General features: G+C 43.8%; 1 protein-coding gene and 1 pseudogene across 1 annotated transcript in view; both read left to right on the top strand.

Annotated features, from left to right (window-relative positions):
* LOC126175538 (heparan sulfate 2-O-sulfotransferase pipe) overlaps positions 1 to 24,782 on the top strand; it is a 273,615-nt gene that overhangs the window by 170,052 nt on the left and 78,781 nt on the right. Inside the window, exon 3 of the mRNA XM_049922371.1 lies at positions 18,049 to 18,104. Within this exon, the coding sequence (XP_049778328.1) occupies positions 18,049 to 18,104 (56 nt within the window). The remainder of the gene's footprint in view (positions 1 to 18,048; positions 18,105 to 24,782) is intronic.
* LOC126177593 (5S ribosomal RNA) lies at positions 8,101 to 8,218 on the top strand (annotated as a pseudogene).

Here is a 24,782-nt window from a genome sequence, read left to right on the forward strand (position 1 = left end):
CAAGCTGGTGGAGGCTCTGTAATGGTGTGGGGCGTGTGCAGTTGGAGTGATATGGGACCCCTGATACGTCTAGCTACTACTCTGACAGGTGACACGTACGTAAGCATCCTGTCTGATCACCTGCATCCATTCATGTCCATTGTGCATTCCGACGGACTTGGGCAATTCCAGCACGACAATGCGACACCCCACTGCTACAGAGTGCCTCCAGGAACACTCCTCTGAGTTTAAACACTTCCGCTGGCCACAAAACTTCCCAGACATGAACATTATTCAGCATATCTGGGATGCACTGCAACTTGCTTTTCAGAAGAGATCTGTACCCCGTCGTATTCTTTCAGATTTATGGACAGTCTTCTAGGATCCATGGTGTCAGTTCTCTCGACCACTATTTCAGACATTAGTCGAGTCCATGCCATGTCGTTTTGCAGCATCTCTGCGTGATCGCGGGGTCTACATGATATTAGGCAGGTGTGCCAGTTTCTTTGGCTCTTCAGTGTATTTTCAAGACAACTTTCACCCACAATTTCATCCCATAGGGGTTAAATTTCCAAAAATGCTGAAACACATATTTCTTCATTTCTGATCGAGAAACAAAATACAATTTTCGAAGTTCTGGCTTCAAAACTGCCTTAATATCGACGTATTTTCAAAAACCCTTTCATCCTCTATTTCACCCCCTTAGGGATGGAACTGCGAAAAATCCTCTCCTAAACGTCGCCTACTGTATAAGGTCAACACCCTCTTCAGATTTCAAGTTTCTGGGTTGAGTGGTTTTGTCTGGCCGATGACGAGTCAGTCAGTTAGGAATGGTTCAAATGGCTCTGAGCACCATGGGACTTAACTGCTGAGGTCATCAGTCCCCTAGAACTTAGAACTACTTAAACCTAACTAACCTAAGGACATCACACACATCCATGCCCGAGGCAGGATTCGAACCTGCGACGGTAGCTGTCGCGCGGTTCCAGACTGTAGCTCCTAGAACCGCTCGGCCACCCCGGCCGGCAGTCAGTTAGGACATTGCGTCTTAGATATAGAGATATGGAGAAAAAAGAACAAGAATCTGTACAGAAGTTGCAGATCTGATAGCCATGCTGGCGATGGCAAGCTTATGATAACTTCTCATTTTATACGAATCGGATCAGTCACTTGTACCTACTTGACTACCGGACGGAGAGCTTCTTAAAATGTTTAAACGTACGCAAGCGGTCAGAGATTATGATTGAACATGAAACATTTTGTTTAAATACGGACACAGCAATTGACTTATAGTTGGTCTTATAAAGTGTTAGCGATAACTGCGGTGTACGCCATCACTTTTTCTTCTACTCGCTCGCTTTTTTTCTTTTGTTAACGGAGGAATGTACAAGCAAGTTGTTTTTCCATTTCTAATGCCCTCAGTACTTTTGCGGCTCGATAATTATTAGAAAGAATCAGTTAGGTAAAGAAAAATCTCCTTGCAAATTACTAAGGCAATAAAGGGCTTTTAATAATTTTAAAAAAAATTGAGGCGTTAATGCTAAGCAAAGAAGCGAGGACAGTATGCAGTAGCAGGAAACAGACCTCTAGGATAGTAATTTTCTGTCGTGGTTTACGTTCCACAATGTAGCACTCACTATGAAACTGTAATTTAGAACCTCCATGACAAATAGCGTGTACTCTTTCATTATACATTATTTAATTTTCTTGCTGCAGATATTTCACTTAGCAAAAAACGAAAATGATGTGAGCGCACAGACACACACAAACACAAACACACATACACACACACACACACACACACACACACACACACACACACACACACACACAGTAACTACTAAAATTTGCTATGTGTGTAAATTAGCGTTAATGTTAAAAGCTTCGTTTTCAATCTATTCGGTGTGGCCGAGCGGTTCTCGGCGCTTCAGTCTGGAACCGCGTGACCGCTACGGTCGCAGGTTCGAATCCTGCCTCGGGCATGGACGTGTGTGATGTCCTTAGGTTAGTTAGGTTTAAGTAGTTCTAAGTTCTACTGGACTGATGACCTCAGCAGTTAACTCCCATAGTGCTCAGAGCCATTTGAACCATTTGAACCATTTCAATCTATTAGATAATGTGAGTGGCGAAAATTTGTTAGAACTGAAATTCTCTCCAGATTCATGTACATGCGCAAGTGTGTAAATCTGAATACGAAGTCTTTATTTCATTTTTCTGCGTAGCTTACTATAATTGGAGCACTTATTCTGTCCTATGTCTGACGCATAGAGCCAGTAGTTGTTAGTGCAATATTATAGAGACAGATCTCGTGAAAACGAATTGTGAAACCAATTGATAAATATCAGACAGGTGTTGAAGCTTTTACCTTCATGTGTGGATGTACTCGTAACAGTCAAATAGTTGACTTCCTCTAAACAGGAAATCCTGTTAGTTGTAACATGTTTGTGCACAAACTTTCACCCACTGCGTTCTATCGCCAGCAAAAGTCTGAGCTGGTGACACTAAGGCTGTTGTCCTCGCCGTTAAAGAGTGAAAATACAAAAGCCCTCGTAATGCGAGGCAGCGGCCAAATATTAACACAGCTGTCTAAACACGCCGAAACCTGCCCTGGGTGACACGGCGGCCGCGGGAGGGAAAGTTGAGCTGTTAAGCCTCGTGACGCCACTCCTCAACAATGGCTCTCGAAGTAACGGAAAGACTACTCTGCGCCAGAGAGGAAGAAAAAAAGCCTCGCTCGGTGATTCAGCCCGATGACGGAGATGTTTCTTCCAGTTGTAGTGGGACCTTCTCTTTTTTGTCGGAGAGACGGCAAGGATTTCGGGCGCAGCGCTAATACCGGACTTCTCCCTTCATACATGCGCAGCCGCGGTTAAAGCGTAACGGTCTCAAAAGATGAATTAAAACATATTCTTTCAATAGTGTATTAAAGAATTTCAGTTATCAGAAAGCGTTTCGAATTTTTTTCACACGGAATGACAATTCAGATTTTGGAACTGTCCATATTGATTGATGTTTTTGAGATAGATAGCAGCCAGTCTTAAGTCTGCGCCTTGAAATGACGGTTAGCTCCATGTAACAGAAGTTTGGTGTCGTGGTTTCTACGGAGTACTTCTCTTATATTCTAGAAGAATGAAGTAGCAGAATCTAATGGAGTCATACTAACCTTCAAACGATTTTCACTTTCCACTGCTTAAATCAGTGGGAATCAGCTTGAGTGGCTGAATCTTCTTCTCTCCTGAGTATCTTCTTAGTATGTTTCGATGCATCATTGATCGGGGTTTAACATTAACGCACTGACTGTGTAAAAAGATGCTTTCATTTGTTTCTGGTTTTGGAAATTCTATCCACTGTAGTAAAGGCTTACTAAAGATGTAAATGTCTCGATAAAGTGGATACAATACGGTAACATAAATATCACTACCTACCGGGATCCTCAAAAATTGCTCTAAGCACTATGGGACTTAACTTCTGAGGTCATCAGTCCCATAGAACTTAGAACTAGTTAAACATAACTAACCTACGGACATCACACACATCCATGCCGGAGGCAGGATTCGAACCTGCGACCGTAGCAGTCGCGCGGTCCCAGACTGTAGCGCCTAGAACCGCTCGGCCACTCCGGCCGGCCAGAGATCCTCAAGAACGATTCGAGGAAAAGAGGGTGCGAAACAGTTGCTAAGTTTCCAGAATGAGATTTTCACTCTGCAGCGGAGTGTGCGCTGATATGAAACTTCCTGGCAGATTAAAACTGTGTGCCCGACCGAGACTCGAACTCGGGACCTTTGCCTTTCGCGGGCAAGTGCTCTACCAACTGAACTACCGAAGCACGACTCACGCCCGGTACTCACAGCTTTACTTCTGCCAGTACCTCGTCTCCTACCTTCCAAACTTTACAGAAGCTCTCCTGCGAACCTTGCAGAACTAGCACTCCTGAAAGAAAGGATATTGCGGAGACATGGCTTAGCCACAGCCTGGGGGATGTTTCCAGAATGAGATTTTCACTCTGCAGCGGAGTGTGCGCTGATATGAAACTTCCTGGCAGATTAAAACTGTGTGCCCGACCGAGACTCGAACTCGGGACCTTTGCCTTTCGCGGGCAAGTGCTCTACCAACTGAACTACCGAAGCACGACTCACGCCCGGTACTCACAGCTTTACTTCTGCCAGTACCTCGTCTCCTACCTTCCAAACTTTACAGAAGCTCTCCTGCGAACCTTGCAGAACTAGCACTCCTGAAAGAAAGGATATTGCGGAGACATGGCTTAGCCACAGCCTGGGGGATGTTTCCAGAATGAGATTTTCACTCTGCAGCGGAGTGTGCGCTGATATGAAACTTCCTGGCAGATTAAAACTGTGTGCCCGACCGAGACTCGAACTCGGGACCTTTGCCTTTCGCGGGCAAGTGCTCTACCAACTGAACTACCGAAGCACGACTCACGCCCGGTACTCACAGCTTTACTTCTGCCAGTACCTCGTCTCCTTATTAAAGGTATTTAAAATCAGGCCGCGCAGCTACCACTAATGCATACTACATTATCACACGCGTTTCGTTTCACTGATTTAAAACATCGTCAGTGGTAGCATCTGTGTCTTATTTTCACTTATTCGCTTACATCTAGAAATGGTGTTTGCTTGTATATTTTCATAGTTTCCCACGTTTGGCGCTGATTTCACATCGGTTTGCAGCAATACACATTTACTGATCTGAAATACTACAAAATATTGCACTAATAGTGCTTACTTACATTCTTTTACCTTAACGGAGGCGTCACTTCCAGATGTATCTGGAAATCAGACGAAAGTGCTACCTACCACTGACGATGTTTTAAAACAATGAAACGAACGCCTATGGTAAGACAGTTAAGTACTTTTGTCAGTAGTAACAAAGATAGATTTTAAATACATGCAACGATTAAAAGCAACTACGAGTTCATACACTTTGGGCATACAAGTAAAGAAAATGCTACTAGTATCTTTTAATTACATATTAAATATGCTGAAAAGTAATGCAACACTTTAAACAAATCTTTTTCTTATACTAATGAAGCCTGTTGTTCAATAAATAAGTGTAAGAATTCTTCTAAACTTCTTGTTAATTAAAAGCAAATACAAATTAGTTAAATTCAAACAAAATTACTTGAATATATGTTTCTATACACAGCTTAAAGACAGAACTGAAGCATTCAGAAGCAGAGGAGGAAACAAAATGAAACTTCATAGATACGGCATCCGCCTTCTATGCAAAACACTGTTTTTTCTTGTTACCCAAACATTTTTCCGCACCATTTGCCATCAAACTTGGTTTTTTCATTGAAGTATCGTAAAAAGTGAACATATTTTATGTTGTAACTAATCTTAACAAAATGAGGCATAAAGACAGTTTTTGTTCCATTTTTATCTTACCTTTATTTTACGTTATACGGTTTTGCCGGGCCATCAGTATGATGTCCTGCACTGATTTTATCAGCAAGGTAACACATCCCTTGATTTTTAAAAACATGATTTTGGTGTCCCAAAATGTTTTGCTTGTATATTTGTTATTACTCACGTTTTGTTCTGACAGATCGTTCTTCTTTCTCCTTCTATGGGCACCGTATAATGTAAAATCAAGATAAGAACAAAAACGAACAAAACTGCCTTTAGGCCTCATTTTGTTAGATGAGTTACGATCAAAAATATGTTCACTTTTTACAGGTTTTCAGTAAAGAAAACCCACTGATGATGGCCCAGAGGTGCTGAAACATGTTTCGGTAACAAGGAAAAAAAAACACTGCTTTGCATAAACGGCGGAACCTATATCCAAAAGACGAAAAAAGTTATGCAACTCATTTTTCTCTCAGCTCAGTTCAGTTGAATAATGCGGAGTTTTTTGTAGCACATCGTGGAATTTTCCCTCTGTATTCCTTATAGTTTCATGAAGCTCCGATTGGTGCGGCGCTGTACGAAGCCTTCTAAATGGCGTCTGCAACGGAGGTGCGTACGAAGTAGAGAACTGTCACTGAGTTCCTTTATGCGGAAAACAAGACCATGGCAGATAATCATAGGCGCTTGCAGGATGTCTACGGAGGCCTGGCAGAGAACAAAAGCACGTGAGTCGTTGGGCGAGGCGTTGTCATTATCGCAAAAAAATCCCACATTCTGTCTGGTCTCTCGAATGCCGGCCGGCAGCACACAACTATGACTCCTGCAGTGTTGGAACGTGCGGACACTCATTCGAAGTGGTTGACATATCGCAGTCAGACACCTCACTGCACAACTGGACGTCTCTGTTTGTAGTGCTCACACCAATTTGGGGTACTCGAACGTAGCTGCCCGCTGGGTTACTCGACGCCTAACAGAAGAACGAAGGACCGACTGTGCGGAACTGCTTGCGCCGTGCAAGGCTGATCGTGACAATTTTTGTCGAACATCGTCACAGGTGATGAAACGTAGGTTCATGACTTCGAACCAGAAACAAAATGGCAATTCATCCAGTGGCGCCACACCACCTTTCGTCCAAAGAAAAACTTCAAAGCCGCACCCTCAACCGGTACGGTCATGACGGCGGTCTTCTCGTACTCTGAAGGGGTTATTCTGTTTGATATCCTCCCTTGTGGAGCAACTGTCAACTGTGAAATGTACTCTGCTGCCCTCAGGAAACTGAAGAACGACTTCAGAGTGCACGTCACACAAAAATGCAAACGAGCTTCTCCTCCATCGCGCATTCGAGACGAATTCATAAAACTTCACTGAATTATTCTTCCTCATCCATCTACAGTCCGGATCGTGCACTTTCTGACTTCCAACTGTTTGGCCCAATGAATGAGGCCAATCCGCGGGAAGCAATCCGTGGATGGTGGGTGAGGTTACTGATGCAGCAATACGTTGCTCCGACATCGACCAGTAGAGCGGTACCATGCGAGCATAGAAGCCCTCCCAATAAGATGGCGTAAGGCCGTCTAATCGAATATCGAATGGAGATTAAGTTGAAAAATAGGGACTTGTAGCCAAAAGAGTGGGGAATAATACGGTGTGATGGAATCGTGAAAGAAACCAACCAGCTTTCAAAAAAAAAAAAAAGGTTCGTTGAATTACTTGTTGAACGCCCATCGTATTTGATTATCATGGCATAACAGCTCATGGGAAATAAGGCATCGATTCAATCTGCGTTAGTAAATTGAATAATATGTATGTAAATAGAACAGTTTCACTCGACTTCATCAGAATAGTGATACATTAAAAGTTGAAAGATTGCTCAGGCAGGGAGATTCCATGTCGCGAAAACTATTCTCTCCTGCCCTGCAGGCGAGTTCCAGGTTTTCTTAAATAAAAATACGGAAAACAAAGAAGGAATAATTATTAGAGGAACATAACTACATCAGAAATTAAGAAATTCAGCCTTCAGTTGCAAGGTAAAATTTTGTTAGTTTACCTAGGTTTCTATGTCAATAATGGTGTCTTCTACAGAGCCTATAAATTGACCCATACGGACATACGTGATACATTGAAATACATAATCAATCTAATGATCTCGCAACAAAGAAAATCGTGGTACTTACAAAAATTAAATTATTTTGAGGGCCAAACGTTGGCCATGTTACAGAATAAAATTAAAACAATATAAAGACAGAGCATTTCCGCGGCGAATCTAAGTTCGTAATGTAATTCCTTCAGCCAGCATTGTCAGATATAGTTAGACTACATTTCATTACCCTAGTTTTACTTTTGTTTTAGTTCGTATTATAATCTCTTTTCCAGATACTATTCATTGCTCAACGGCTCTTTTAAGTCCGTTTCTGTCTCTGACAGGATTACAGTGTCATCGGCAAACATCATGGCTATTATTTCTTTTCCCTGAGCTTTGTCCTTGGTTTGTTTTCCTGCTTGGTCAGTTTGCAGATTGAATAATAGTGGGGATAGGCTACAACAGTGTCTAACTTCCTTTGTAATCACTGTTTACCTTCTGTCCTCCGACTCTTTATAACTGCAGGCTGGTTTCTTTAAAAGTTGCAAATAACAATTTGCTCCCTGTGTTTTATCCGTGTTATCTTCAAAATTTCAAAGAGTGGAGTACAGTTAATATTTCAATTTTTTTCTCTAAATCTAAATATGCTAAAAATATAGGTTTGTCTTACTTCAACCTGGCAACGGCCTTGCCGCAGTGGATACACCGGTTCCCGTAAGACCACCGAAGTTAAGCGCTGTCGGGCGTGGCCGGCACTTGGATGGGTGACCATCCAGGCCGCCATGCACTGTTGCCATTTTTCGGGGTGCATTCAGCCTCGTGATGCCAATTGAGGAGCTACTCGACCGAATAGTAGCGGCTCCGGTCAAAGAAAACCATCAAACGACCGGGAGAGCGGTGTGCTGACCACATGCACCTCCTATCCGCATCCTCAACTGAGGATGACACGGCGGTCGGATGGTCCCGATGGGCTATTTGTGGCCTGAAGACGGAGTGTTTACTTTACTCTATCTTCTGAGATAAATCGTGGAGTCAGTATTTCTCACGTGTTCCTACGTTTTTCCGGAACCCAAGGTGAGCTTCCCTGAGGTCGGCTTCTAGAAACTTTTTCTATTCGTCTGTAAATAATTCGTATCAGTATTTTGCAACCCTGACTTATAAAACTTACGGTTCTGTAATATTCACACCTGTTAGCACCCTTCTCCTTTGAAATTGGGAATATTACGTTCTTCTTGAAGTCCAAGGGTATTTCGCCTGTTTCTTATACCTTGCACATATCCCAAGAATTCTAAGGGCATGTTGTCTAGTTTAGTGGCCTTGTTTCAGTAATACTACATTCCAAAAAAATTGAAAGACTTATGAAAATGAGTAGAAGTGGGTGGGTCTTATAGCCAGCCGACTGGATGGTGGATAGACGAAGTGAGTTGTTTGTTTGATTCCAAGAGAGAAACCGAATAGAGAGAGCTGTAGGCAAGTATAGTGTATCGAAATCACATAAAACTGAGCACTCCTACACTGTGTATGATCGCAATCACAGAAAAAATTCCAGATTACTAAAATTATGTACAAGAAACTGATGTCTTAGGCGGGATACAGCGTTCAGAATACACAGCATAGAGCTGTTAATTTCCTGAAGATGAGATATCAGAATTGTTCGCATGATTTTAGCCATAAGACAACGAGCAGATATTTTTCAACGTTCACTATTGGAATTCTAGACTTTTATTCACGTGATAATCTTTATTGACTACGTCTCTCATAAAATCGATGTGTGGTGAGTTTGCTCCTCCTAATCCAGTTTGAGGACGTAATTGTCAGCAAAGGACAACAGCTGTGTGAACTCCGTACCTTCTAGGCTATGTCATATTACACCAGTCGATCTGACTTTTCCGACTCGGCCATTCCTACCTATTGGTGGCTCTTCTTTGTCCTAATATGTAACCAAAAATGATCATTTTTGCAATATTTGAAAATATTTGCGTGTAATGGAGATCGTAAGTCATTCTGAAAGTTCCCGAAAAGGTCAAGGATCTGGCCTATAATCACTCTTTCGCGAAATACACACGATATCAGTATCTAATCTCATCTATTCTTTCTAATAAAACGCAACACTGTGTCGAGATGGAGAAGTCTACTGCGATTTTCTACTGCCGATTCCTGTTGCCACAGCAACCACCTTCAAATCACATTACTGCCCTGGAAATATACACTGACGGAAAAATCGCAATATCAAAAGCTAATTAATATAGAATAATGAAATTTCGGGAATACATTTGTCTAGGTCACATATTTAGGTTATTAACATCGCAAGATCTCAGTTTACTGTAAGTACAAGATAAGCCATTGCAGATGTGAAATGCTGGTACATTAATAACAGGTGTAACTGCCAGTATGTTGAATGCAAACATGCAAACGTGCGTGCACTGTGATGCACCAGTGCCGGATGTCAGTTTGTGGGGTGGAGTTCAATGCCTATTGCACTTGATCAGTCAATACAGGGCGGTTAATGTTGGTTAGGAATGACGGTGGAGTTGTCGTTCGATGATGTTCATATGTGCTCAATTGGAGACTGATCTAGCAGGCCAGAGCAGCATGTCAACACTCTGGAGAGCATGCTGGGCTACAACAGAGGTATGTGGGCGAGCGTTATCTTGTTGGAAATCACCCCATGGAATATCGTTCATGAATGGCACTACAAGAGGTCGGATCACCAGACTGACATACATATTTTCTGTCAGATACGTGGGATAACTACAAGAGCGCTCCTGCCGTCACACAAAATCGCGCCGTAGACCATAAATCCAGTGTAAATCCAGCGTGTCTAGCACGCAGATATGTTGGTTTCAGGACCTCAACTGATCTCCTTCTAATCAATATACGGCCATTAATGGCACCGAGGCAGCACCAGCTTTCATCAGACGACACAACAGACCTCCACCCTGCCCTCTTATGAGCTCTCGTTTGACACCACATAAGTCGCAAATGGCGGTGGTTTGAGGTCAGTGGAATGCACGGTACAGGCACGTGGATTGGAAGTAACCGATTTGTAACAGTTCGTTGTGTCACTGTGGTGCCAACTGCTGCTCAAATCGTTGCTGTGGAAGCGGTACGATACGGCAGAGCCATGCGCCAAACACCAAGCACGACGGTCTTCCCTCTTGGTGGAGCCATGTTACTGTCCGGACCCCTGCCTTCTTGTGACAGTACATTCTAGTGCCCATCGCTGCCAGCCATCATGTACAGTGTCTGCATTCCTGGCAGGTGTTTCTGCAGAATCTCAGAAGGAACATCCAGCTTCTCGTAGCCCTATTACGCGCCATCGTTCAAACTCAGTATACATCTACATCTACATTTATACTCCGCAAGCCACCCAACGGTGTGTGGCGGAGGGCACTTTACATGCCACTGTCATTACCTTCCTTTCCTGTTCCAGTCGCGTATGGTTCGCGGGAAGAACGACTGTCTGAAAGCCTCTGTGCGCGCTCTAATCTCTCTAATTTTACATTCGTGATCTCCTCGGGAGGTATAAGTAGGGGGAAGCAATATATTCGATACCTCATCCAGAAACGCACCCTCTCGAAACCTGGCGAGCAAGCTACACCGCGATGCAGAGCGCCTCTCTTGCAGAGTCTGCCACTTGAGTTTGTTAAACATCTCCGTAACGCTATCACGGTTACCAAATAACCCTGTGACGAAACGCGCCGCTCTTCTTTGGATCTTCTCTATCTCCTCCGTCAACCCGATCTGGTGCGGATCCCACACTGATGAGCAATACTCAAGTATAGGTCGAACGAGTGTTTTGTAAGCCACCTCCTTTGTTGATGGACTACATTTTCTAAGGACTCTCCCAATGAATCTCAACCTGGTACCCGCCTTACCAACAATTAATTTTATATGATCATTCCACTTCAAATCGTTCCGCACGCATACTCCCAGATATTTTACAGAAGTAACTGTTACCAGTGTTTGTTCCGCTATCATATAATCATACAATAAAGGATCCTTCTTTCTATGTATTCGCAATACATTACATTTGTCTATGTTAAGGGTCAGTTGCCACTCCCTGCACCAAGTGCCTATCCGCTGCAGATCTTCCTGCATTTCGCTACAATTTTCTAATGCTGCAACTTCTCTGTATACTACAGCATCATCCGCGAAAAGCCGCATGGAACTTCCGACACTATCTACTAGGTCATTTATATATATTGTGAAAATCAATGGTCCCATAACACTCCCCTGTGGCACGCCAGAGGTTACTTTAACGTCTGTAGACGTCTCTCCATTGATAACAACATGCTGTGTTCTGTTTGTTAAAAACTCTTCAATCCAGCCACACAGCTGTCTGATATTCCGTAGGCTCTTACTTTGTTTATCAGGCGACAGTGCGGAACTGTATCGAACGCCTTCCGGAAGTCAAGAAAAATAGCATCTACCTGGGAGCCTGTATCTAATATTTTCTGGGTCTCATGAACAAATAGAGCGAGTTGGGTCTCACATGATCGCTGTTTCCGGAATCCATGTTGATTCCTACATAGTAGATTCTGAGTTTCCAAAAACGACATGATACTCGAGCAAAAAACATGTTCTAAAATTCTACAACAGATCGACGTCAGAGATATAGGTCTATAGTTTTGCGCATCTGCTCGACGACCCTTCTTGAAGACTGGGACTACCTGTGCTCTTTTCCAATCATTTGGAACCTTCCGTTCCTCTAGAGACTTGCGGTACACGGCTGTTAGAAGGGAGGCAATTTCTTTCGCGTACTCTGTGTAGAATCGAATTGGTATCCCGTCAGGTCCAGTGGACTTTCCTCTGTTGAGTGATTCCAGTTGCTTTTCTATTCCTTGGACACTTATTTCGATGTCAGCCATTTTTTCGTTTGTGCGAGGATTTAGAGAAGGAACTGCAGTGCGGTCTTCCTCTGTGAAACAGCTTTGGAAAAAGGTGTTTAGTATTTCAGCTTTACGCTTGTCATACTCTGTTTCAATGCCATCATCATCCCGGAGTGTCTGGACATGCTGTTTCGAGCCACTTACTGATTTAACGTAAGACCAGAACTTCCTAGGATTTTCTGTCAAGTCGGTACCTAGTATTTTACTTTCGAATTCACTAAACGCTTCACGCATAGCCCTCCTTACGCTAACTTTGACATCGTTTAGCTTCTGTTTGTCTGAGAGGTTTTGGCTGCGTTTAAATTTGGAGTGAAGCTCTCTTTGCTTTCGCAGTAATTTCCTAACTTTGTTGTTGTACCACGGTGGGTTTTTCCCGTTCCTCACACTTTTACTCGGCACGTACCTGTCTAAAACGCATTTTACGATTGCCTTGAACTTTTTCCATAAACACTCAACATTGTCAGTGTCGGAACAGAAATTTTCGTTTTGATCTGTTAGGTAGCCTGAAATCTGCCTTCTATTACTCTTGCTAAACAGATAAACCTTCCTCCCTTTTTTATATTCCTATTAACTTCCATATTCAGGGATGCTGCAACGGCCTTATGATCACTGATTCCCTGTTCTGCGCTTACAGAGTCGAAAAGTTCGGGTCTGTTTGTTATCAGTAGGTCCAAGATGTTATCTCCACGAGTCGGTTCTCTGTTTAATTGCTCGAGGTAATTTTCGGATAGTGCACTCAGTATAATGTCACTCGATGCTCTGTCCCTACCACCCGTCCTAAACATCTGAGTGTCCCAGTCTATATCTGGTAAATTGAAATCTCCACCTAAGACTATAACATGCTGAGAAAATCTATGTGAAATGTATTCCAAGTTTTCTCTCAGCTGTTCTGCCACTAATGCTGATAAGTCGTGTTGATAATGGCGACTTTGACGCCTTAAAGGCATTCTTGATCAACATCTACTTACTATGTCCAATCTCAAAGACAACTAACGCTCACGACCGCTACAGCGTGTATTTAAAGCAAACTTGACTTGCAGCCTCATAGTGGCGCTACTAGTGCCACTCGTATGAGATTGGCGCGAAATTTTGATAACCATCATCTTTCAGATGCAGAAACAGTCCTACCAACTTTCGTTTAAATCGCCCAACTTCTAGTTAGTGTTATGACTTTTATTCCATCAGTGTCCTTACAAAATAGTATACGTTCGATTTCAAGTAGCACCTTGTGCTCTTTCTAGTTTCTGTGTTTCGTTACATGCGGGAACCAGAGGTGTGAGTCGGAGGCGGTCATTACTGCACTCCATAGTGATTGAGTTTTGCTGGATAGACGGTCTGTAGGTGTTTTGCTAAAGGTTGCTATACTGAGTGCCGTGTAGTCACTGTTACTATGTACAGTAATCTACCGCGATACCTTCTATCAAAGTGTTGATCCACGCATAGTTTGACTTTTGCGGTGCTGATTCTCCGCCGACTGAGGTACTTGTAGGATATCCTTAAAATGTAGGCATGTGTAAAAGGTCGGAGTCTGGATGATGCCGGAGTGTTCCACATAGCGCACGCCTTGCCTATGCTGTGCCGACCGTCACGTCAACATCTGATAAAACATATGATGACATCCCGGACCCGCAAAACTCTACAGCCACATTACAGTACGAGGTGGAAATTGCTGTTGCTACCAGTATTTGATCCTACCATCCCTGTGGCAAGTGAGAGGAATGAATGTCGGTAAACCTCCGTATGAGTTCTAATTTCTCTTATTCACACGTTGTGGTCATTTCCCGAGACGTATGTAAGAAAAAGTAACATATTGTTCAACTTTTCCAATGTACTGTTTCGGAATTTCTCTATAATAAGCAGCGCCTCTCTCACAGCGTTTTGTCACTTGAGTTTGTTTGCATCTCCGTAACGCTCTCGCAGCGACTAAACAATCCTGTGATCAAACGCGACGCTTTTCTTTAGATCTTCTTTGACAAGGGTCCCAGACTGATGAGCAATAATCAAGAATAGGTACAACAAATGTTTTGTAAGCCACTCCTTTTGTCGGTGAATTACACTTCCTTAAGATTCTTCCGCTTGGTGCATTCAACCCTTGTGAGGCAAACTGAGGAGCTAATTGACTGAGAAGTAGCGGCTCCGGTCTCGTAAACTGACATACGGCCGGGAGAGTGGTGTGCTGACCACATGCCCCTCCATATCCGCATCCAGTTAGGACTGTGGGCTGTGGTCCGAGGGTGACACGGCGGCCGGTCGGTACCGTTGGGCCTTCCAAGTCCAGTTCGGACAGAGTTCAGTTTCGTTTAATTTAAGATTCTTCGAATTAATCACAGCCTGCCATCTCGTTTACCTACAATTAGTTTTATGTAGTCATTCCATCTGAAGTCGAGACAGGTGGTTAGGCCTAGCTAATTTACGGCAGTTACTGTTTTTGTATCCCGCCGGGAAGGCGACGCATGAATTGGATCAGGAAAAGGTAAAACACGTCAATACTGCTGTATGAGTTTAAATCCCCTCTACTCAAGCAATAAGAATACATAACTTGGAATGAGGTGCGAAGCTGAAGCGAAGTTTCCTAGCTGGCTGCACCTGATGAAATGGGGAGAATCTGCAGCGGAGCTCGTAGAGCTGCACAGCATCAGCTACAGGGCGCTGCCGTCGGTGTCTCGTGGTAGTGCCAACCTTTGAAACTATGTGGCATCGTTACTATCGATACAACTGTCTCCAGTAATTTCTTGCTATTAGTGTTCTCAATAAGTAAGGGATTTCTTCGCCTATTCATGCATAATACGTTACACTTAATTACGTTCAGTCTCAATTGCCGGTTCCTGCGCGTATCGTCGATCCTCTACGGATTTTCCTGCATTTGCTACATTCTTCTGCGGTCCAACATCTGCGAAATACAACAGTGTCGTCTTCGACTTTTATCTTCCAGATCATTTATACGGGATGCTTGTCTATCATGGGAACAAATGAAACCGGCGAGGAAAAGATTATGAAACAAGAAGATACACTTTAAAAAAAATAAAAAAATAAAAAAGAAACGACGCACCACGCAGGAATTATCCAAATGGGACGGAGATCGGTAATGTACATGTATAGACAAACAACTGATAACAGCTTCAGAAACATCAGACGACTAATACAAGGTAAATAGGTTCACAAACTGAGCAATTCAAATGTTCAAATGTGTGTGAATTCCTATGGGACCAATCTGCATAGGTCGTCGGTCCCTAGACTTACACACTACTTAAACTAAGTTAAACTAACTTATGCTAAGAACTACACAGACACCCATGCACGAGGGAGGACTCGAAGCTCCGGCGGGAGTGGCTGCGCAGCCCGTGACAGGATGTCTCAAAACGCGCGTCCACTCCCTGAGCAATTCAACAACGCGTTGGTACACCTCTAGGCCTTCTGCAAGCTGTTATTCGACTAGATTGATAAAATTATTAGATTCCTCCTGAGGGATTTCGTGCCAAATTCTGTCCAATTTGAGCGTTAGATCGTCAAAATCTCGAGTTGGCTGGAAGGCCCTACCCATAGTGCTCCAAAAGTTCTCAACTGCCGACAGACCCTGCGAACTTGCTGGCCAAGGTAGGATTTGGGAAGCACGAAGGAAAACAGTAGAAGCCCTCGCTGTCTGGGGCGGGCTTTATCTTGCTGAAACGTAAACCCAGGATGGCTTGCCATGAAGGGCAACAAAACGGGGCGTCGACGTATCGCTGTGCTGTAAGGGTGGCGCGGATGACAACAAAAGCGGTCCTGCTAAGAAATGAAATGCCAACCTAAGCCATCACTCCTGGATGTCGGGCCTGTCACATTAATATATTAACATGGCGACCGCCTATGTTCGACGTCAACGTGCAACAACCACTCACAGAGTCAGGTGGGCAGCACTAGCAGTGGAGGGTACATAAAGGGAGTCGGCGGGAAGCTGAAAACAGTGCAGTAGTTGCCATAATACGGAAACGGAGCGATTTTACTGACGTCCAAAAGGGCGAGATTATTGGGTTTCGGGCTAAGGATGGAAGCATTTCCTTAACGGCTACAATTGTTAAAGTATACTGTGCATGGCAAAACTGCGCTATCCATCATCGGCGCCAAGGCAACTGTGGTGCACCACGGGCCATAGTTGACAGGGATAAACGACGGCTGCGGAGATGTATACGGACGAATAGGCATGCAACTGTCCAGCAACTAACCGCACTGATGAACTATGGGACTACCAATAGTCCCTCCTCAAAGACCGATCAGCGAATGTTGCCGTATGGGGGCCTCCGCGGCGGAGACGAGGGCTGTAATTTGTCTGCCAATATCACAACTAGACGTCCACTGAATGGCTGTAGATGGTCGTTTCAGATGAATCTTGTTTTGTGCTCCGTCGGACAAATGGCCGTTGGCGAGTACGGTGTGAAACGTCTGAAAGCAAACACCATGTAACAATCGTCGGAAGGATCCAGATCGGAGGGCGTTCCTTAGGTGATTTCGTCATTCTGAAAGGCACAATGGATTAATGTGAGTACAAATCTATTCCTGGGACCATGTCCGCCACTGCTTGCAGTTTGTTGTTCCTCAGTACAATGGCATCTATCAGCAAGAGAATGCACCGTGTCACACAGCTCGGGTGTGGGTGCGTGGTTCAAAGAGCACCACGTTGAGATTGCCGTACTCACCTGGCCACAAAATTCTCCGGATTTAAACCCAATCGAGAATCTGCATGCCTACGCATCCATTCCAGAACCTCATTGGCTCTCTTCCTGCACATCTCGTAGAGGTCCGAGCTGCAAATGGTTGTTATTCAGGCCTTTGACAGTTGATCACATTAATGTAACTGGACATTGTATAAAGATCTCATGTAGCTTACCGATAATCATATGCCAGCCTCAGACGTAGAATTTCATAATAACTTTGTCTCTTACTGAACTATTATGGATGCTGCATAATTTCATCCTAACGAGAAGAGCAATGAACTTCTAATTAACTTTCCACACCTGCGACTTTTATTGGTGTACTCATTTTTAATTATCAGACACGTCATTCCTTTCAGTAGGGTGTACAGTGCTAATAGTTGTTTTTTTATTTGTTTACCAGTTTAGTTTTTGACATCATACTCAAGAAACAAAGTTATTTGATGCAAGAGGGAGCCAAGTCCATTTTTTCTAATTCAATAAATTTCAATAAATCTTGGGTTTGTTATGTAATAAGCTGTTATGATGAGCTGGTGGCCTAAATAAAGATCGGGAAAAGGTAAGACCGATTAATAACGTTTTACAGTTTCCAGATAGTTTTTTAGCCAACGGCTGTGCCTTAATAGTAACAGCGGTTTCCGTCAGATCACCGAAGTTAAGCGCTGTCTCTCTTGGCTTGCACTTGGATGGGTGACCGTCTGGGTCTGTAGATCGCTGTTGGTAAGAACAGTACACTCAGCCCTTGTGAGACCAATTGAGGAGCCGCTTGATTGACAAGTAGCGGCCCCGGTCACGAAAACTGACAACAGCTGGGACAGCGGTGAGCTGACCACATGCCCGTCCATATCTGCAACCAGTAAATCCTATCGGTTGAGGATGAGTCTGCGATCGGTCGCTACCGACGGGCCTTCCGAGGACTGTTCGGACGGAGTTCAGTTAGACAGTTTTTTCTACTTTACCCGAAAATATGTAAATGTGACTTATCTGATTATTGCACCAATTACGGTGGCATGATGAGTAAGAGCGGCCTGTTTGTTACGTTGCAGGTTCGAGCTCCGGGGCGAGCAGCAGCCTGCAGCGGCAGCTCGCCGACTACGGGCTGGTGAGTGACCCACTGACACGCCAGCGCAGCCACTTCGCAGGTACTCGCCGCGTTTCCGGAGCACGGCCGTTATGTCAACACGCCGCATCTCCCGCCGGCAGCTGCGCAGCTACTCAACGGCCTACTGTTTCAGATATTTCTTTCCGTTGTACGGGCATATCCCCGCAACATCAAACAAAACTTGTGAATGGATTGAAGATTTTTTGGTAGAGAGGGCGCAGCACTTTATCTTACGGAAAGTCATTGACAGATGTAGAAGTAACTTCAGGGGTATCTCAGGGAAGTGTGTTGGGACCTTTTGATGTTCGTGTCGTATGTTTCTGATCTGGAAGACAATGTTAATGCTAACCTCAAACTCCCCGTAGTAATGTAGATATCTACCAGGGTTGCCTAGAACGAAGTGCAAAACTTTTTTCCTCAGCAACAAGAATACATTATTTGAAGGTTCCGGAGTGCCGCGCAAATTTTCGATTTCCTCCGACAGATAGTGTAGCTCCAGCATTGTTTCAAAATGGCGCCAAAACGTTGCACTTACAAGCAGCGTGTCGTCATTGAATTTCTCAGTGCGGAGAAAGAAACTGTTTGGAACTTTCAGAAACGTTTGTGTGCAGTTTATGGAGCATCTGCAATCGACGGAAGTACGATTAGTCGCTGGGCAAAGAGGGTAATGCCATTACGAGAAGACTGTTCGGCCGAGCTCCAAGTTTTGCAGAGTTCAGGGACGCCGTCCAAAGCTGTCACACCTGACAAGATGCAGCTTTCTGGTTCGCTCATTCGCGAGTGCCGACACGTAACGACTCGGCAGCTGGCATTGAAACTATCAATCACCAAAGGAAGTGTGGATGCAATCAGTATCCCAGGTGATTGTTATGGTTCAAACCGCTCTGAGCACTATGGGACTTAACATCTGTGGTCATCAGTCCCCTAGAACTTAGAACTACTTAAACCTAACTAACCTAAGGACATCACACACATCCATGCCCGAGGCAGGATTCGAACCTGCGACCGTAGCGGTCACGCGGTTCTAGACTGAAGCACCTAGAACCGCACGGCCACACAGTCCGGCCGGTGATTGTTAAATTCGACGTAATAGCCATTGGCTTTATGCAAGTTTGAGGACTTCGGAAGACAGGGTTGGACAGTGTTACGCGACCCATCCTACTGCTCTGACTTCCACTTGTTTGAACCACTAAAGTGTAACATTCGCCGAGACGTTTTGAGGATGACGGAGAGATGATTCGCACGGTGAAGAAATAGCTTCGTGACCATAACAAGGACTGGTACCGATAGAGCATACACGCCTTATATCTCGCTGGACGACGGCCAATGAACGGCAAGGAGATTACGTGGAAAAATGAAGAAGAAACGTCATTCTATCTTGTGTGTCCGTTCCATTGCGTTCAATAAACAATAGCTGAAGAAACAAAATGCGGTGCGTTACTTTCTGGGCGACCTTCGATCTGCACAAATATCTGATATTGGTAACATTTCAAAATGGTGCAAAGACTCTGCAGCTTGCTTCAAATGTTCAGAAATGAGAAAGTGTGCACTTCACAAAACGCAGAACAGTAGTATCCTTTGAGTTTAATATCAACGACTCGCTGTTGCAATCAGTCAGCTCATGCAAATACTGTGTCTGTGTAACAATTTATGGGAATATGAAGTAGAATAACCAAATAAGCTCAGTCGTATGTAAATCAGGTGGTAGACTTGGATTCAGTGGCAGGATACTGCAAAAATTTAGTTTATGCAAAGGGGGATGACTTACAAACCACCCTGCATCGCATTTCTGAATATTGCTCAAAAGTGTGAGATTCATATCAAATAGGACTAACAGGAGGTACTGAACGCATACAAAGAAGGACAGAACGAAAGGTCACAAGTTTGTTCGATTCAAGGGAGAACATCGCAGAAATTCTGGAAAATTTAATTGATAGAAGGTTGAATATGGACTCCAATAATACCTTTAAAGCCAACTTACGAAGTTCCAAGAACAAGCGTTGGGTGAAGATTCTGGAGATATACCGGGTGTTTATAACTAAACCGACGGTGTTAAGAGTACTGTAGTGCAGACTGTATACATCGCAAGGCGCTGAAACTTCGCAGATATCTTCATTAATCGGTGTGCTCATTGACTATGCTGAAAAAATAATAATTCAACTTTCTGAGTATGCTGAGAAAATAATAATTCAACTTTCTGCCATCAGGTGAAAATATGAAAGGGGAAGAACGACCAAACACATGATAACGGTGTTATGGCACGTTCATTAGGATGCAACATGTGTTTAATATGGCCTTCAGACTCAGGAACGTGCTGCATCTGTAACACGGCACGGTCGACAGTTGCTCGCAACGTATCCGGTGTAATCGTAGCAGTGTGTCGTCGTATGCTGACTTTCAATCAGGAAGAGACCGTTTATATCTCTGAAAGACACGATCTCTCAGATATCCTCACAACCAGAAGTCATATGGATTTAGGTCGGGGCGTCTGGAAGGCCCGGCCGGCCGAAGTGGCCGTGCGGTTAAAGGCGCTGCAGGTTCGAATCCTGCCTCGGGCATGGATGTTTGTGATGTCCTTAGGTTAGTTAGGTTTAACTAGTTCTAAGTTCTAGGGGACTAATGACCTCAGCAGTTGAGTCCCATAGTGCTCAGAGCCATTTGAACCATTTTTTGTCTGGAAGGCCACATATCTTGAAACTGGCTAGAGATGATACAGTCGTTACCGAAGATTTATAGAAACAAATCTGTCACCTGTCAAGCGATATGTAGTATCGTCTCATCTTTCATGAAAACAGTTGTGCGGTCACAATTACGTTCTTGCAAAATTTGAATCACATATTGCTAAACGAGGTTCTCATAACATGCAAATTTCATTGTACACCTAACAGGCCCGAGAATTGTCATCTCGTTGAAGAAAAACGGACCGAGAATGGGAGCTTGCGAAATCACACGATACAGTCACATAAGCTGAGTATATTGAATGTTCCTGCACAACATGTGACGGAGTAGAGCCCCATGTGAAGCAGTTATGTGCATTCACGGAACAGTACAGAATAAAATGTGCCAAGTCCGTCCAAAGAAAATTCCCCGGTGTGGTCACATGTCATCCATTTCCAAGCACGCTAGAGATCGAAGGGAAAAGTCATGGCGTTGTAGCCTTGGGGCTTCGTTTGGTGCTCATTCTAAATCTTGTACGGATACCAATGTAAAATGCACCGCAAATTCTTTTGAGCTGTTGACCAGGAGAGAGACTATTCCAATGACACAGCTCGAGCACTGGCTGCAGAGTTTGAGGTATGTGCTGCACGGTCGCCTGTAGCTGCAACTCCAACAAAAATTTCTTGATTATATTCTTTAGCCCATTTATGACAGGGGACATCTTCGCAGCTACTTCTGTCGGTGATATTCTCCCAATGCAGCGCTGCTATTGCTGCCGTTCTGATAAACAGCTTAACCAGCAATGCACGGTTATTCTTCTCAAAAGCCACTGCGTTCAGTACGGAAAACTATAACCTTCTTAACCCCCTTACACCAACAGTCACTTCCCAAAAGAAATCAACACATGTCGCCAAACATCAAACAGCACTGGCGTCAAAACAGAAAACATTTCATATTCTCACTGTTTTCAGCTCCCCGTTTTCATCTGATTGCAGAAATTGGAACTACCGTTTTCTTATACCACTCGATTAATGAACGTAGCTACGGTGTTTCAACGTCCTGCGATGTATACTACAGCCCGCACTGCAGCACTCAGAACACCGTCAGATTAATTATAACCATCCCATATTTCACCTCCCTGCGAACTTCTTCCGAAGGGACCACGAAAACGAGACTAGGCTAATTACAGCCCACACAGAAAGATTTAGGCTGCTATTCTTTTTTATGGATGTTTCCACACTGTGTTCTGAGGATTACTCAGTGGTTCGTAGTGATGGACCTACGAAAAATCAGCGTTTACTATGCAACTGAAAAGATCTTCTCCTTGCTGTTCAGAACGCCGCAAATGTTCTTTCGTCATTTTCAAACGTTCATGTTTGTCAATCAGGTGACGTGGTCCCCAACGCGCACAAACTTAGCGATTATTTAGAGATTCAAGGGCGACTGAAAATGTTTAACCGTAGCTAATGTTCAACTCGTGTGCAATATCACCATTTCTGTCATGACGATAATCACACATCATTCTCTCAACCGTTTTAATGTTCCCGTCCGTTTTCTAAGTGCCTACACGAACACTTTTCGTCGCACTTCTGAAGTATTATACCCTTGTACATAATTCGTTCAGCAAAACAACTATCACTCTACTGCGGCTGCATTCTGCGAATAATTTCAGGGGACAGTAAACAAATCATTTTCTCCATTTCTCCTTTGAACCATACAGGTAACGTGGTACTTACAATGAAATGCTCTCAAATCATTAACTGAAAAAACATAACTATCGAACGAGAACATAATTGAAATTAAGACATATCATTGTTGAGCCAGAGCTGTCAACCTAAGGAGCAGAAAAAAAAATAACTTTACTTACTGACTTGCTCTCGTACACATTGTAGTTTCAGAACAAAAACACATAATTGTAATTCTTGCACTAACACAAGGGTTCCAGGAGGAAACAGTGGTACACGCAGTTCTAGACGAAATTACATGGGCACTTGTTCTGTTCTCAATGTATTTCAGTGTAAAGCTTTTTGTATATGTGAGGAATGGGGACCAGTGCAACATATAGGTAAACTGACAGATTTCCCTACACACCTTATGTTCAGAATTGGAAAAAGCAACTTCAGTGCATATTTGACAAAGCTTTCCACTTTACGCGAAATACTGTCCCCTACTAATATATAACCCAAACACGTTTTATTGAACTTAATTGCGTTTTTGCTACAACATAAGCACCTGCAGAAAAATATAATGTTTGCGTTTGGTGGATAAGTGGAAGTTGTCACGTTATTTTGCTGTTTTCTTGTACTCTACACTAATTCGTCAAAACAACACGTTTTCTTGTGTGTAAGTCTGTGTTTGGCTGCTATTTTATTGTATGAAGTGAAAATAAACATCTCACACACTTGAGATGTAGCACATGGGAAACATCTAAACCAAAACAACCGCTGAAGATGTCACAATGGTGCTGAAACACGATAAGGTACCAACATACCATCATACAATGAAAAAATACTTGTCCTTTATGCAAGGACGAATCCTTTTCCCAATATTAAATCATAAACACGGAAACAGAGCTCTCTTCGTCTCACAGTAATAAACTTTAATAGATTCTGCAAGTCCTGTGTGGAGACGATACGCAGTTAATTTCAGTTACTGTTGACATTCTGCTTTAACTTCCAATAAAATCATTTAAAATAAACCACTTGGCATATGAGCTTCGTGCTTCCATCAACCCCACAAATAACAGTCAAGCGGAGGAAAGTCGAGTGATCTTGGTTGACGCTCAACAACACCGCCGCAATAGACCCAACGCGGAGAATTTGTGTGTACGTTACAGCCACTGTTGGTGGATTACCCTCCACATCTTCACCAATAAATTCTGTACAAACTAAAACGGGTACCCATAATAACTAAGCCAAGGAATGATTGGTGACGATACCAAACCACATGTCAATTAAGAATCGACGCTGAAAATTAATGTTCACAGTAGCCTACGTAGGAATTTTCACTCGTCGGTGTGGAAGGGTACCTACTTTGGCTGATTCTTTTGCACAGCCTTTGTTGTATCAGTTCATAATTAACAATAACGAGTTTATAAATTTACAAAGCGGCATTGTCTCCCCCCTTAGAGTCCTGTTTATCTGGAAGTGGCAGACAGGCAAGCTATGCTTTATACTGTGCCCCACATTAGTGTGTTGAAAACCCGGTTGTGTAGAAATTCTGCTGCGGCTTGTCGGGCTGCTACGAATTGCTCGAACTATGTTGTCATGTTGTTGGGCTTGACGACCCGAAACAGTACAGAGACAGAAAACACACACATTTACAAAATGTAAGCTCATCAGTCAAAATATTAGTCACTCTCTTAAAAGGACACAGTGTTCGCTATGGAGCGTTGTAGATAGGTAGATCTCGTACCAGGCGATAATGTGATCTCCATCGCTAACGATAAGTCGTGGTAGTGAAGCGATGTGTATAGAATCAGAGCATTAAGATGGCTCAACGTGGACACGAGTTAGAATGGCAGAAAACAGCTATCGTATTTAGATGTGCCCATCACCATTTCCTGAAGAAGGTTGTCCTATTTGTTCGTGTCTACAAGGAATTTCGGAAATTTGTGGTAAGGTCTTATGGTACCAAACTGCTGAGGTCATCGGCCCCTAAGCCTACACACTGCTTAATCTAACTTAAACTAACTTACGCTATGGAAATGAAATGGAAATGAGCGTTTGGCGTCATTGGCCGGGAGGCCCCTCGCGGGGCAGGTCCGGCCGCCTTGGCGCAGGTCTTATTACATTCGGCGCCACATTGGGCGACCTGCACGCCGGATGGGGATGAAATGATGATGAACACAACACAACACCCAGTCCCTGAGCGGAGAAAATCTCCGACCCAGCCGGGAATCGAACCCGGGCCCGGAGGACGGCAATCCGTCACGCTGACCACTCAGCTACTGGGGCGGACAACTTACGCTATGGACAACGCACACACCCATTCCCGACGGAGGACTCGAGCCTCCGACGT

This window comes from Schistocerca cancellata, chromosome 3 (assembly GCF_023864275.1).
Source record: "Schistocerca cancellata isolate TAMUIC-IGC-003103 chromosome 3, iqSchCanc2.1, whole genome shotgun sequence".
Lineage (NCBI taxonomy): Eukaryota > Metazoa > Arthropoda > Insecta > Orthoptera > Acrididae > Schistocerca > Schistocerca cancellata.